This window comes from Trichoderma camerunense (genome assembly GCF_050948025.1).
Source record: "Trichoderma camerunense strain CBS 138272 chromosome Unknown V8C40scaffold_2, whole genome shotgun sequence".
Classification (NCBI taxonomy): Eukaryota; Fungi; Ascomycota; class Sordariomycetes; order Hypocreales; family Hypocreaceae; genus Trichoderma; species Trichoderma camerunense.
In genome coordinates, this window is record NW_028145368.1 from 565,964 (window position 1) to 581,266 (window position 15,303).

Here is a 15,303-nt window from a genome sequence, read left to right on the forward strand (position 1 = left end):
CCAGGGCCGTCGAGCTGCTTGACCGCAGCGCAAGGCTGCTGACCAGGGCTAGTATAAGGAGAATAATTATAGCGCAGGCAGTGAGATGTGATGGGGATTGGGGGCGTGTGAGCTGCGGTGGTGCTTTGTCATTGTCAGACGCGAGGGCATCGCATCTTGGTCACGACACGCTGAAAGATGCGAGGAAGAGAAGAAGACGGCCGTTGAACGAGGTCCGGCAAAAAGAAAAGTGACGCTTACCGGGCCGGAGAGAGAGAGAGAGCTGGAGGCGGTACTCGTACTGTACATGTACAGGCACTTGGGGGAAGATGTGCCAGACGCAGGTGGCGGACTTGCGCTTGCCCTCGAGTCTGCGCTGAAAGCCTCTGATTCCTGCAGGGTGCTGCAGGGTACCTGGGGGATACTTGGGGGGTGCTGGTTCTCCAGGCCATGTACAGTACAAGGGCCAGCTAGCGGTTGGCCGGTACCTCGACAGCACCCAGGCAACAGCCGTGTTGAGCCTGCGCTTAAATGTACATCAAAGTACCCACCCCAAGCCTTTTTGGCGAAGGGTGGATGGGTCCAATTCTCAGCAAGTCCGAGCAAGGTACTTCCATGCAACATACAGGGCAAGCTCTGGAGCCATTTTGGGACTGGAGACGGTTTTGTTGCATCATGTTTTTGACTAACACGATGAGTTGTATTTGATCTACCAGAACTAGCATTACTCCGTAGCAGTGCTAATAATGCTGCTACGAGAGACTAAAGGTAAAAGACAAGCTTCATGCTTGCTTCTCAGCTGGCGCTCAGGCAATCAGGATCGGGATATTCGTGTCTATTTCTTCCCCCAATCTTTATGCTGGAAGAGCGACATCACCACACACACATCCATATCCAGTTTGGACACCGAGCCCTTATGACGCTACTGGCACACACACTGGCACTTGACTTGCATATAGAGTACGGGCACTGAATGCTACCCCAATATGCCACAAGGCACAGGCTCAAATGCTTATGTGCAAACATGCGCATCCTGCAGACGTGGAAGGAAAAATTTCAACAGCGGCTGGATGCAACGCAGGTCTACAGTAGTGTGGGAAATCACTAACAGCTCCTCCGCCAGTTCAACGACATACGCCACTCAAACCCGCGTAGACATAGGGCAAAAGGGCGGGCGGCAGCAAAGAGGGGCTGGCAAAGGGTCTTGGATGGCGGTATGGGAGCGGATCCCCCTGCGAGGCGCATCCAGACGCCGGGTTTCAACTCGTCCTGAAGCCATCGTGACAAGTCGGGGCAGCATCTCTCGCGTAACGGATGGGGCTTCTGGCTGGACATGGAACATGGCAGCTCAGCCAACAAGGAGACAAAAGCAGAGCAGGCACATGACAATGGTGAAATGGCGGATCGCCGGGGGGGCTAGACTACAAGGTTTTGAACATCGAATCGAGGGCTGTAATTGAACACATCGAATTGCAGACGAGCAGCGCTAGCCGCCAGGCCAGCAATAGACGATACAACACAGTACAGCCTTGGAGTGAAGTACTGAGTCGTTTGAGGCTTTATACTTGAGAGAAGAGCGGTAGGCAACGCTTCGGCCGGGTTATGCAGATTGACTCGGTCGTCATTGCACCCTCATGTTAAAATCAGTAAGGCGCGCAAAGCGAGCAAATGGGAACGATTCGCATACACTCCGGGCATGCCAATGGGCCGAGAATAGAGCCATTGGGTGCCTATACCGGCTACGTAGGAAAACCGACGGCTGAATGTGGCAACGGCATATGGTGATTGTGATGCTGAGGCTGTTGCTAGCACCGGCCTAACAGCAGTTGTGCCTGATTCCGGGGTTGGTTGGTTGGTTCCATGGATGCTTTGGATTGATGCTGTTGACGGTAAGGCATCTATGTAATGTACGTACACCGTGTTCAAGCATGGTGCACGCAGCTATTAATGGAGAATGGAGCACCTTGTATCCGTATGACATGTAAAGGATAACCAGAAGCAAAGCACAGCGATGACGGAATAGATTGTATGCGGCTTCAAGCTTATTGAAATCGTAGCATCTGGTGAAGACCTGAGAACTGCCAAAGGCGGACGGTTGCTGCAGGATCTGAGACCAACATGAAGTACAGTACCTGCAACGGCGGCGGCTCCCCAGAGTACCTGTACCGCATGTCGGACCGTCATTGGCGAGTCACGCACGGGGCTCATCCCGCGCTCTCAGACACCAGGCGGCAGTGGCACAGGTCTCACAGGGGAGGATACGGGCACCGAAATGGTGGGTTGGCCCGCGTACAGATGCAAGTACAGGTACCTCTACCTGCTGCCCAGAACACGTAAAAAGATGCAACGAGCCCAAGAAAAAATCACCTCAACGGTGCGAAGAGAATGCCAACAGCTCACTGTGCGTGCCAATGACAGAAGCCAAGAGACAGACATTGGCAGAAGAGCCTGGCTTATTGCAAGGTTCGTTTTATTTTCTCGGTTTTTGAGGTGGCAGTGAGTAGCTGCTGTTCCCCCGGGGGGGGGATCAACTCGTGGAGAACGTCATGGTGGTGAATTGGGCATAAAAGACAAATGAGGCACTCATCAGCCAACGTGAATCTACTCAAACCAGAAAGCAAATCTCAAAGCATTCACATCCGGCACATGAGTGTGACAGAAAGAAAGAGATTGAAGCAGGGCCCAAAATCACGGCATCTCGGCGGTGAGTTTTGTGCAGATAGAGCTGCATCGGCCCCTGCTCAGTGCTCGCGCCTTGGATCCGTAAATGTGACCTTTTTCGAGATGGAACAACGTCAGGGATCTGCACGCAAAGAGTTACCGCCTTGTCGATTGACATCCATGGTCTTCGGGTTTTGCCGAATTTTCATAAGAAACCTCGTCTTTGAGATGCAGCGGCCTCTGAGGGATACTTTGCTGCCCTTTTTCATAGCAACAACATGCTATTTTGTTACTCCTTGTAGATGCTCTCTACAAAATGCCAAGCATTCTTAACCGAGTCAATGTCACTGCTTGAAGCACATTGTCATAAAAATCAAGGCAAAGCCATGAGGCTAGCATAGCACAGAGCATCTCCTCGGCCAACCTTCTAGCATCCTATCGTTGCGAGCGTGTGTCGTGGTGGCGCAACACCGGAGCGACGGCAAGCCCACCAACAGGCTGAACGGTTTCTCGCTTCTGCGTGTCTCTCAAAATCTCCTTTTTCTTTTTTTTACGCCCTCGCTGCTGCTGGACAATGCAAAAATGCTGGTTTAGTAGATTGCCTTGTGCGTGCGTGCGTCTGAACTGCAGCAAAAGTGACCAATATGCAAGTGACAGCCTACATGTACGTACCTACTCGGGCAATGTTGCAGTACCAGTACATTGGATGCGGATGCGCCAAGTGTCTGCCGGGTCGGTACCGGTACATGCGCCTTGGGCTGGCCCCATCATGCGAACAGCACAGCACGTCGAGTGCAATTTTTCTCGCAGAGCCCACATTGATGAAGCAAACGTGCAGCTTTTGAAAAAACGGTCAACGAGCTCGCCTCTTTTTTCTTTCTCCGCCATTTTGCGTTTCTGCTTGTTTCTTCTGGTGGTCTGATAATCCCTCTAACTACATGGAAGTACAAGGAATACACTCTCGTACTGTACAGGCTTTGTTACATCAAATGGACTGTGTCCAGCAATACAACAGCATCATCATGCTCGGATACGGCACCGGTACTTTTGCCCTCGTCTCGATTTGAAATGTCTTTCAAAATATCCACAATCTTCAACAAGACAAGCCCCTCCCCGCCCGCGGCTGAAGCTGCCGCGCCCCGCTTGCCATCACCGACTTTAAATTGTGCTGGTCGGATCCCCAGCCCGGATGGAGTCGGGTCTAAGCTACATCAAACACTAACCTCGCGATTAATTAAACAACGAGCCCGTCTCTTGGGTACCGCTTGCAACAAGTTCCATACAATTACAGTTACCGTTAGCACCGTTCAACGGCGCCCGCCCTGTTGTCCTGTGCTGCTTGAAAATACGAAGTACGGCGACTAGGTAGGCAGGGTAGTACATACGAAATACGGGATACATTCCCTCTTGCTCGTGGGATGGTTAGAGTATTCAGCCCCCTCCCCCAAATCCCATCGCCTCGGGACCAATCGTGGCCCTTGTCTGCTCTCCAAAAGTGCAACGCCGGGCTCAGATCCAAGCGTCGGCGTCAGGCCAGAGCTGCGCCTGTCGCGGAAAGAGGCATAACGCGGGATGCCTATACCTGTGTTTGTACTGTACTGCATGAGATGGTGTTGCCCCCATCTTGAGTTGAGGCTTTACGGGAGCACACATTCCGTACTGTAGTTGGCAGCCTCGCGAGTCGTGCTCAAATTCAACGTGCCGCCTCGTGGGGACGCTCCCCCAGGATTATTTGTAAGACCTGTAGCTTCCTACGGCAAGTTCAAGCACGTGTACATGTAAATTCGCCATCGTATCGTACCTATTTACGGTTCCGCGTTTTCGGGTCTGGCTGGGTATGTAATGTATCGGATCTTGGCAGCAATCTCCGTCGGCTGCCCATCGCCATCAAAGATAGAACTTCGAAGGGTTCAAACAAAGGGTCAATTTCAACGATTCAACCAACAGACCCTGACCTGAGCTACCTGATTCAGCATCCATCAGAGGATTTGCTTTAGCTGGACCCCTTACGCCAAACGACCACACCACCAAAGACGCAGAATGACGACCTCCATGGATAATGAGCTTCCACAGCAATAAGTAATGCGGCTGCCTGGGCCATAAGCGCGCCACGCCCGAACGATATTTTCCGGCAATTGCATCAATCCGCCCCCCATGTCCCTGTGAGACGCGTTTTATCAAGCTATTTTCTCGATTGCTTTCTGGATGAGGAAAAAACTACAACCTCCCCCAGTCTGGGGTTGTGAGTCGGAACTCGGAGCAGCTAAATTGAAAAGCAAGCTGGGATCACTGGAGGCCCCCGGTGTTCCGGCAAATGTCCCGTCTCCGTCCAACACACCAAAACATCGGACCGCAAGGTGCTCCCAGCTTGATATTCGCACTTTGGAGCCTCATACTCTGTTCCGTACTCTGGACTGGTAACCGTGCAATCTGCTTGGATCGTGAGTTGGCACCTACATGTACGAGTAAGTACAAGTCATCACGCAAGTACTGGTACAAAAACGTCATCTGCAAAGGCGGGAATAGAGCCGGGCCAGTCGGACAACATAAAGACAAGCAGTGGTTACAAAGCAATCAAAGGGACTGGCCAACAGCAACTGAGCCAAGGAAATCTTCATTGCCCACGCCTCAATCTCCAGCCCGTCAGATGTCTCATTCTCATGCCAGCTTTGAGACATGCATCCGGGGGTGCGACCTGGAGTTTCCACTAGCCCGGCCGTTAGCCCGGCATCGATCTCTTAGCATCGCGCTTCGCTCCCCCTGCCCTTCCCAGCATTAGAGATTTGATCCCCTTTGCGACGGGACAGGGTTGGGCCAAATTTGGGACCAGACATCCATCCATTGATCTTTTGATTCCACCAGACGGTAAATGAAATCAGCCTGGCGTCTACTGTACAGTAATGAATGTCCCGTCAGCTCCACCACAGTAGCAAAAAGTCCACCAGAGATGCCCGCAAAATTCCCCGCAAATGCTCAGTGTGATCAACCTGGTCTCCAGCGAACGAGATCTCTCAGTCTGCCATCTGCGTCGATACTGAATCAGATGCCCACCATCAGCTGTGAGACCACCGCAAAGCCCGCTCCATAGCGATATTATTAGTCCTCCCTCCTCTCTCTATTTGCCTATCTCTCTCTTCCCACCGAAAACGTCAACATCGGATCGGCGCCCGAAGTGGATTCGACTTAGGCCAACCCAGCCGCACGAGGCAGAAATGAGCCACGATGCTCTCTCCTGAGACGGAGACTCGGCCTAAAATATTACTACTACTCGGCCGGCGTCTTAATTCGCGGGCACAAGTCATGAGATAGAAATGGCGTTAAATTTTCTTTTCTGGCTCTCCCTGAGAGCAACTGCCGTCCATGGCGATGTCCGTTTTCTTTTTTAGGGTAGAGGTGTGAAGGGTGGCGCTTTTGATTGGATTGCTTGTACGAGTAAGTGAAACGACATGAGATATCCGTCGAGAATCGTGGTGCACGTACCCTATACGATTACGATTCGTGATTGAAGATTGTTGAGATGGTGAAGCAGTGGCTTCACTTTAATTTTAGATGTTCATTATTCAAAATCATCTTGATGTCGATGAATACATGACTTGTCATGACGCATCTTGTGTTACAAAGTTGTTTGCATTGAAAGGATTCTGTTTTCGCTTCATTTACTCCATGATTTCTCCCTTATCGGCGTCCTCCTTCATCTAACGAGCGATCCGAGATGCAGTCGGAATTACAAGACAACGAGGGCAACAAACACTACAACCCAGAAACAGACAAATAGGCGAACAGACTCACCGCGGACCCTTTTCATTCATGCCCAATAGATTGCCGGTCAACTATCCCAAACAAACAAAGCCCGGCCGTTGCGTTTCAACACCCCTAGAGCTAGGGAGTGCAGATGGAGCGTCCGCACGTGTCGGCGGCGTCTAAAAAGCGCCACCGCAACGGTCTTTTTCACATGGGGAGGCGTCTGGATTTCGTTTTAGGCCGCTTGGGGAAGGAACCTGAGTTGCTCCGTCAGCCGTGTCGCAGCTTTTGCACATGCTTTATCGAATAGGAAGAGCGTGGGCTTACACATGGCGTGACGGCGTTGCCGATGAAGCATCTCGAAAGTGCTGATCCGATCTGGGCAAAGGTCTGGGCAAACGGCATGATCCCTGAAGAGAGCTAACTAACATGAAGAGAGCTAAGTAGACTACATGATGACTCTTTTGATTGACGTATTCGCATCATGGTGTTTCTCTATGGGAGCCACACTTGCTTCATCTTCTCACCTTCTTACATGTGAATCGCCGAGGTGAGGCCATGGCTAACTCCTTGCATGATTGCGCTGTAACTGTGTTTGTATGCACATCACCTGCAAGGTCCCGTGTGCGACCAGATGAGGAAAGCCACATGTACGGTAGTAATGCATGATGGCGCGTCTTTTCGTGCATCAAGCATGTAATCTAGCCGTGCGGAGAGCGTCGAGGGTATCGCGCGCACGGATCTCTAGGACGTCTGGATGATTATGCGTTATACGACGAATGCAAGAATGACTTGCCTCTGAGTGGAGATTGTCTTTAAACACAAGAGGGATCAATAAGAAACATGATAGGCTTTCCTTTATTCGGTTTATACGTGCCTAATGTTGCAGTTGCCAAACAACTATATGATTCTTGGGGAACTGCCGTTGTAGCGGGGTGGTCGAAGTTGATCAAGAATGAAATGGCCCAACAAGAGCGTAATGAAGTGCAACAGAAGAAAAAGAACGAGCTATTAAAAGAACAAGAATATATCTGTAAAAGCTTTTCTAACCCCAAGCCGAGCATAAAAAAAACACCTCAGCAGGGAAAAGGCGACTGTATTATACCTTTAGTAGCCTCGAGACTCTAACACGGGCCTTGATCCTCATGTTATATCCTGATTCATAGATCTTAATCAAAACAACAACCGTCAATTACACAGCCAAATATTATTTCATAAGATCGAAAAAAATAGACTTTGAGTGCTATGAATCTCAATAATCGAGAGTCTCCATCTCAAGATCTCAGATCGAAACATCCCGTCTCCCCCACCCATCATATCCACTTCTGACGAACATCACTCAAAGACATCAATCACGTCATCCAACACAAAAGCAACAACCAAAAACCACCGTGTTTCCTTCATCATCCAACTCCCACCTCAAATGATCCACGCATCACACTATAGATAGCCATTCTACAAAACATTAAAAAAAAGTTCGATTCAATCATGCCCACCGCTCGCGATACCGGCGCCGAGCTGCCGCCGGAGCAAACGGCCCTGCTCGCCGGCCACGAGCCGCTCCTCGGTGATGCTTCGCCCGGAAGATGGACGGAGGCCGGTGTGGCGCCGGATGGACGGGAAGAAGCCTCGCGGAGACAGACGGCGGAGAGAGGAGGAGCTCTGAATGGATCGAACCACGAGGTGGGCTTTGCTCGGGGCGTGGCTATTGGCATCAGCTTGTTTGTGCTCATCTTCATCCACTGTACGCGTCGTCCATCTCATCCTCGTCCTCATCGCCATCATGATCCATCTCTTCTTCTCTTAAACTAACACACCCTCTCAAACAAACAGCAACAAACATGTCCGGCCTCACCATGATCCAAGGCCCCCTCGCCATCGACCTCCACGCCCCCACCCTCGCCATGTGGTTCACCACCAGCTACTTCATCTCCGCCTCCTCCCTCCTCCCCGTCATCGGCCGCCTCGCCCAAATCTTCTCCCCGCGCGCCGTCATCCTTCCTTGCGTCGCGCTCTTCGCCCTCGGCAGCCTCTTCGCCTCCCACGCGCACTCCTTCGCGGCCTTTGTGGCTGGCAGGATCGTCATGGGCGGAGGGGGCGCGGGCATCGTCGTCATGGCGGTGGTTTTCGTGATTGAGCTCACGGATAAGAAGACGAGGGGCGTCATGATTGGGTTTGTGAATGCAGCGTTTACCATGGGCGTGTCTGTGGGCGCGGCGGTGTATGGCGTGTTGCACCCCGTTGTTGGATGGGTGAGTTTGTCGTGAACCATGAAATCACCACATTTCCCATCATCAAACTAACTGATTGTCATTGATATAGAGACCACTCTTCTGGTTCCAAACCCCCCTCGCCATCATCGCCGGCATTGGACTCTATCTCAGCCTCCCACCCTCCATGTCATCTTCCCCAGGCAAACCCACCCCCCTGAGCCGTAAACTCGCCAGCATAGACTATCTCGGCGCAATCCTCCTCGTAAGTCTCCCTCATCCCTATCCTCAACCAAACACAAACTAACACATTCTCTATCTAGACCCTCACAATCATCCTCTTCCTCTACTCCCTCGCAGGCGACATCCACCCAACCCCCCTCATCCTCTCCCTATTCTCCCTCATCGCCTTCGTCACCACAGAGTTCCGCCTCGCAACCAACCCCATCATCCCCCTATCCGTCCTCTCCTCCCGCGGCGTCCTGCTCTCCTGCCTCGCCCAGCTCGGCCTCATCACCGCCCGCTGGAGCATCCTCTTCTACACCCCCGTCTTCATGCTCGCCGTCCGCGCCAGCCCTCCCGCCACCGCCGGCGCCGTCCTCATCTTCACAAACCTCGGCTTCTCCCTCGGCGGCCTCGCCATCGGCTACCTACACATCCGCCGCGCGGGATCCTACTACGCCGCCCAACTTCTCTCCCTCACCTTCTCCTTTATAACAATCTCCTTCCTGGCCGTGATATCCCAACCAACCACCCCGTCCCTCGTCTTCATCGCCATCGTCACCCTCAACGGCGTCGCCACCGGCATCGCCCTCAACTACGCCCTCGTCCACATCCTCCACCTCAGCCACCCCAGCACCGAATACGTCACCACCAGCCTGCTCGCCACCTTCCGCGGCTTCGGCGGCAGCTTCGGCACCTCCCTCGGCGGCGGCATCTTCTACCGCGTCCTGCGCGACCGCCTCGTCGCCGGCTTCCTGCGCCTCGACGGCACCCCCGAGCTCGGCCCGGCCCGCAGGAAGCTCGTCGACCGCTTGCTCGGGTCGCCCGATCTTGTGTGGTACGGCGACGTCGTGCTGGCGCCGCGGGAGAGGCACGTTGCCGTCGACGGATATGCAACTGCCATCAAGGGCGTGTGGCAAGCCGCTGCCGTCTTGGCATTGGTCGTGATTGTGGTACAGGCCGCCGCTGGGTGGACATCACCCAGAGAGGAGGCAGAAGGGAGGCTTCACGAAGACGAAGAGTGATGTACATATGTTTTGAAATTCTTGTATATATCCATGTGTCAATGTATTTCTCGTCAACCTTCTAGGCCATTTACCCATCCGTAATGTAAAGCACATAAAATGGCCCTTTGAGACATTCTAATTCCAAGCTATGCTGACACAAGTATATTCTCTTTTTTCATTAATATTTTTTAACATTAAATACTATAAATCGGCCTCCTCATAAAGCATGGTTTCCCAAGCCACGCAACATTCGCTCTCGACCCTTCATGCCCACGCTATGTAAAAGAAAAGCATGTCCAAGGTTCCACACGTTTCGTTTCATCATATCATACATGTAGTTCCCCTACATCCAGTTTTATACAAGTCTTCCATTGAAAGTGATCAAAGCTCTTTGGAAGATTTTTGTAAGTTTATACATACCACTCCCTGTCGTTGAGGTTTTTTTATGATTTTTATGTCCAGTGTGTCCAGTACAGGGAGGGCTCGCCCATCCATCCATCCATCTATATATCTCAAAATCGTAAGGAGGAAAGCGAACCGCAAGAAAAACGAGGGTAAAATTAAAAATAAGGGACTTCATGAAGTACTGCTGCCTGTCAAGAAGAAATCAAGCTCGCTCTTTAACCCGCTATTCTGCCGCTGCTCATCGTTGGCAAGCTGTTCCAAGAGGCTCATAAAAGGGTCCTTCTCCTCCGTTGTACCGGTGCTGCCTGTGTTGCTCTTCGTGCTTGGACTGGGAGCTGTGGCACCCGGTGTCGCCTGGCCGACTGCTGGTTGCCATTGGGCTGGGCTATTGAAAGCGCTGGGTCCGAACATGGCATCGAAGCCTCCGCTCGCGTCGTTGATTACTTGCTGTTGAGGGACGCCGCCCGCTGCGTGTGAAGGTCCAAGATTATAGTTGAAAGCGGGACTGAACGTCATACCACCCATGGAGGCCATTCCTCCTACGCCGGCGTGAGCAGGGTGCCCAAGTCCAAAGCCGGCCATGGCTGGATGGGCAGCAGATGTGGCATCCACAGTATTGCGCATGGTGCCCATGTGGTGCTGCTGCCGTTGGGCCTCCATGTGAGCGGGCAACATCTCCGCCATAGCACCAACGCCGGGTGTTGATGGTGCCGGCATTAGACCAGGCTGCATGGATACGGACTGGCGGGGATAGCTCGTCACCGTCATCGTAGGCGTGAGGGGCAGAGGGATGCCCTGAATGGAAGACTGTGACGTGTTCTTCCGCTTGAGATTCGGCCTATTTTCCGTAGGCCAGGGTGATTGAATGTCAGGCAAAGGCGTGGGTTCGTTGGAGTAGTCAACCAATTCGTCTGCTAGGCTAAGATTTGCGGTATCGAAATGGAAAGTCGGCCCACCAGGTCCACCAATGTTGGAATACCTATCAAAGAAATCTTCGAGCTGGAATCCAGGTGTATAGCGCATCGCATTCCCAGTAATCGTCTTTACCAGCTCTCTGTGGGCTTCGTAGAGCCGCTGGAGCATATCCCGCTGGTGCTGAACAATGGCCCACGTAAACCGCAGGTCGCTCAACAGTTGCATCTCGCGGGACAAGAAATCCGAAGAAGAGCTAAACACACTGATTTCGCCGCTGGTGCCCTGCTTGCCATAGTGCGCGCCATGAATGTGAACGGTACCGGCGGTGCAGATGCAGTAGCCGACAAACGATGGCCACTCGATAGTCTGCATCTGCCTACCCATTTCGGCAAGCTCCGTAATGGCATTCGCATGGAAGAAGCACATGTTGGTCGCCTCAATCTGCCACGACTGGTGCTGTCCATTTCCCGCCAGTTCAGCTAGGCTAATTGGGAGGAATGGTCGGTAGATCAGACAATGGATGAGGTGATATATGAGCTTGCACAATACGAGAGTAGTCGAATCTTGCTGACCAAAGAGAACGTCCATCGATGCGAATATGCCATCTGTGCCAGATGCCCACACGTCTAGATCCTGCCTAATCTTGGAAAGATTTGACAGAGAGTGCCAAGGGAAATGTGAATCGCCCTTGACGCCTCCTGCCGCCAGATATCGATTCGTCACACCGAGAATGCGCGTTATGTCGATGAGCATACCCGAGGTACCCTGGGACTTCTTGCCACTACCCTGAAAGTACTGTAGGTTAGATCCGCAGAGGAAGAAATCACCGTCCACATGAAGATTAGAAGCTGCCGAGTACCATGACGGAAGTCGTAATGCGATGGAATCGTCACTAATGAGCGATGGGCGCTTGGAACCGCAGGCCGCAAAGCGATCCAGGAGATAGCATGACCAGAAGAGTTGTCTCCGCGTTTCCCGTTCCGTCGGGGTTACCTGTGCCTGTTGGTCCATCTCGCGATGTAATTCGAGTGCCATGATCATGCCAATGGCGTTGCCTACACACCAGGTCAGATGTTGTCTCCCATCATGGAGGAGGTAGCGCGAGGAGGGTGGATACACGTACTTATTAACATAAAGGCCTTCCTCCCTTTGCCCGAGGCCGTGAATGCAATTGCAAGTAAAACAATTGCTTGGAGGTTGTCAATGGAAGGCTCATCAATGTCAATGGCACTCCTCGCGCGAGAGGCATATTCGTCACCCAACTTGACAGCCGCACGGAAACCGAGAGGATGCGGTGTATGCCTGCATAGGATGTGAGCCAACTGGACACCCACATGGCCCGACGGTTTAATAGAAGGGGTGAGACATACCTAGCAGCGACTGCGGCAATGGCATCGAATAAGAAAGGAGGGAGCTGGTTTTGGTTGACGCGTTTTCGGATCAAGGACTCGTCAAAGATGTGGAAAGGCTTATTGTGGAAGCGGGTAAAATATGTATCAAGAAGAGCGTCTGTCTGTATGGAAGGGGTGGCGGGTTCCCTGCAGCTTGTATCAGTACCGAGTAAACTTTGATAGTAACGACAGATGGAAGCAACCTACCCAGTTGTCGAGGTCTGCGGGGAGTAAAGCGGCAGCTCCGTGACATTGGGTGTCGTCTTTTCTTCGGTCGCCCGTCGCTTGGCAACAGGTTCCGCAATATCCCGCTCAGCGGGCTGCCTTTTTGTCGACGATTCAGTCGTTGGTGTCTCTGAATTTTCCGTGGCTGATGATGTGGAAGCCTGCTCGCCTTCGGCATTCTTCTCCTTGAGCTTGGCTTCCAGCCCATCCACTCTCTTCAAGAGGGCCTCCAAGACATCCGTCTTTGGTCCACGCTTCTTCGGTACGGCATCTATAAGACCAACAGGCATGAGTATTTCTGGTACAAGAAAAGAAAATCACCGTGATGTAGCGGCGGTGGCATGCCGCCAAGATAGTCGCCGTCACGGGGGAGGGCTTGAGGCACACTCGACTGCCCGCTTCGGGAAGCACCAGGCAGTATTAGGATGTGCTGAAGCTTACCGTATATACAAGGGCATTGAAACACCAGGCACGCCTCGCAAGATGGGCGAAGGCGATTACACTTGATCTAATTCAACAGGCAAAGACGGGTTAGATGCCGCGCACAACATTCACATCAAAGGGGGGGTCTACAGAGGGGCGGCGCAAGGAGAACGGCCGGACAGAGACTCACCTTTCGCTTCCGGCATGACTTGCAATTCATGGATTCACGGGGCTCCGTGGTGACATTCCGAGTCGGCAAGCGCTCAATGCCAACCTGCGGCCGCTGGGGCGGCAAGGCCACAGGCTGGGCCGGAGGACGATGCGGAGCGTTCATCTGGGATGCGGTGGCCGAGAAAGTGCGGGCGCCAGTTTGAAGATGTGCTCCCGGCGAGGTTGGCTAATCGGGGGGAGCAATGCGCAGAGCCAGCAGGCGCCAGCAGGCGCCAAAGAGATTGGTTCGAAGGACAAAGAGCGCAAGTAAGAGCGAGGCCAAGGTTGAGAGCCCTTGAAGGGTAAAGGTGGCGTGGCTGCAGAAGAAGCGCGAGGAGGGACTGGACGCAAGCAAGAAACGAGATAGCCGGGCGATGGTTGATTTGCCGCGCAGGCAATTCGGTGTTAGTGATTATGGAATACGAGAGGGCGGGTTGATCTGCAGCTCATTCATGGCCGAGGACCCTGTCGCCGACGATGGACGCCGTCCTGGATTTGTCGCGTTTTGCTGCAGGTTTTGAATTGAGGTTTCGAGAGGGATTGATGGATTGGATTGATTGACTGCGGCGGCGAGACCCACCGAGAGTCCGTTCGTGGTTGAGCTGCGTATCGTCGTTCGTCGTCGTTGTGCGCCAGGAACAAGAAAGAGAAGGGAAAATGAGGAATGACCAAGCAAAGCAAAGCAAAGCAAAGCACAGAAACACAGCTGGTCTCTCCAGTTGCTTGAAGTTCGCGGAACCGGCAAATGCCTGACCCAAGGCTGGAGGTGGAAATGAAGAAGGGCGGTTCCTGGTTAGTGCAGTCGCAGCTTTGGGGAAGCAGCAGCAGCACCAGCACTGGAGCGTCTACAGCGTCTGACTGACCTCAACTCCGTACATGTACCTGCCCACCACATGCACTATCGCCAACAGCTTAGCTTGCCTCCGCTTCCGCTGCCCGTATTCCGTCCTTTTGGCGCTGGGGCGGAACCAGACGCTGGTCCCTCGTCGCATTAGTATCCGGCCTTGTACTGGAACTATCCATGGTGCATGGGCAGCCCATCGCCACGCTAGCGGCTACCCCATTCCAGTAATGCCAACTAGCGGCTAGTGCCTGGTAGCCCTACTCGAGCCGTTTGGGAGCGCTGGAGCTTCAGGGCCGCTCAAGGGAAGGGCTGGGACTGCCTGTGACTGGCTCCCCCACCCGAGCGAGCTCTGACGGATCCAGGCATTGATCCATCCTTGCGAGTTGAGTTGAGGCCAGGCAGCGCGAATACTATTACTAGGTAGTTGCCGGAGCGTTATATCCATCCATTTGATAGTATCCATGGTGCTGGGCAATAGGTATTGACTCAGGTCGTATTATCTCTATGTACGAAATAGTACTCGTATCAACGGGTTGTAACTCAAGGCAAGGTACAGGTATAGAGCATGAACCCCCTACAGCACAAGGTAGTATTTACGAGGACAAATCACGTACTATCTCCGAGCTCTGTACAGATTTGAAGTCCGTCAAATAAGAGTATGACATCAACTCCATCTGATGCTCACCAACAAAAGCTCCCAGGAAGAATATCCGAGGTAGGGCGTAAGAGCGAGGCAGCCGACGCATCCACCCTCTCTCGTCTGTCCTTTGCATGGAGAGGGAGTTGAGCCGAGTCGAACATCAGATGTACGTAAATACACACATGCATCCCTAAGCAGACTCGGAGACAAATGTGGCGATTCTTGCCTCCATCTCATGCAGTGAGAACCGACATGCTTGATTCAACACCGAGATCCGAGCTGGCGAATAGGCTGTCATAAGCCAACCTATACCTACGGGTACATGGCCCTAACTCTTTGTCTTCAACTCAGGACACCAATCGCTTAAATTGCCAGTTCTACTTAGGCAATGTAATCCGTCCCAGAATCATATTGATCTCTTTAGTCCTTA

General features: G+C 52.7%; 2 protein-coding genes across 2 annotated transcripts; one reads left to right on the forward strand and one right to left on the reverse strand.

Moving 5' to 3' along the window:
- Positions 1 to 7,869: 7,869 nt before the first annotated feature.
- On the forward strand, positions 7,870 to 9,838 carry V8C40DRAFT_261293 (major facilitator superfamily domain-containing protein; the record flags this gene model as incomplete). The annotated part of the gene is made up of 4 exons (XM_083219247.1): positions 7,870 to 8,125; positions 8,215 to 8,633; positions 8,704 to 8,856; positions 8,915 to 9,838. 4 exons carry the CDS (start codon positions 7,870 to 7,872, stop codon positions 9,836 to 9,838), a joined length of 1,752 nt encoding a protein of 583 aa, XP_083077595.1.
- A 92-nt stretch (positions 9,839 to 9,930) lies between these two features.
- Positions 9,931 to 14,204, reverse strand: V8C40DRAFT_232243 (transcription factor domain-containing protein). The gene is made up of 6 exons (XM_083213096.1): positions 13,370 to 14,204; positions 13,198 to 13,264; positions 12,739 to 13,027; positions 12,511 to 12,678; positions 12,264 to 12,442; positions 9,931 to 12,195 (listed from the first exon to the last, which is right to left on the reverse strand). The coding sequence occupies exons 1-6, from the start codon at positions 13,511 to 13,513 to the stop codon at positions 10,397 to 10,399; spliced, it is 2,646 nt and encodes an 881-aa protein (XP_083077596.1). The 5' UTR covers positions 13,514 to 14,204; the 3' UTR covers positions 9,931 to 10,396.
- Positions 14,205 to 15,303: the final 1,099 nt, after the last annotated feature.

Bases quoted from the DNA above. Each gene is read 5' to 3' on its own strand.
- V8C40DRAFT_232243 (XM_083213096.1), bottom strand. From the start codon at position 13,513: ATGAACGCTCCGCATCGTCCTCCGGCCCAGCCTGTGGCCTTGCCGCCC. The intron at 13,265-13,369 runs GTGAGTCTCTGT...CTGTTGAATTAG, and splicing joins AGTCATGCCGGAAGCGAAAG to ATCAAGTGTAATCGCCTTCG. The intron at 12,679-12,738 runs GTAGGTTGCTTC...TACAAGCTGCAG, and splicing joins CCGCAGACCTCGACAACTGG to GGAACCCGCCACCCCTTCCA.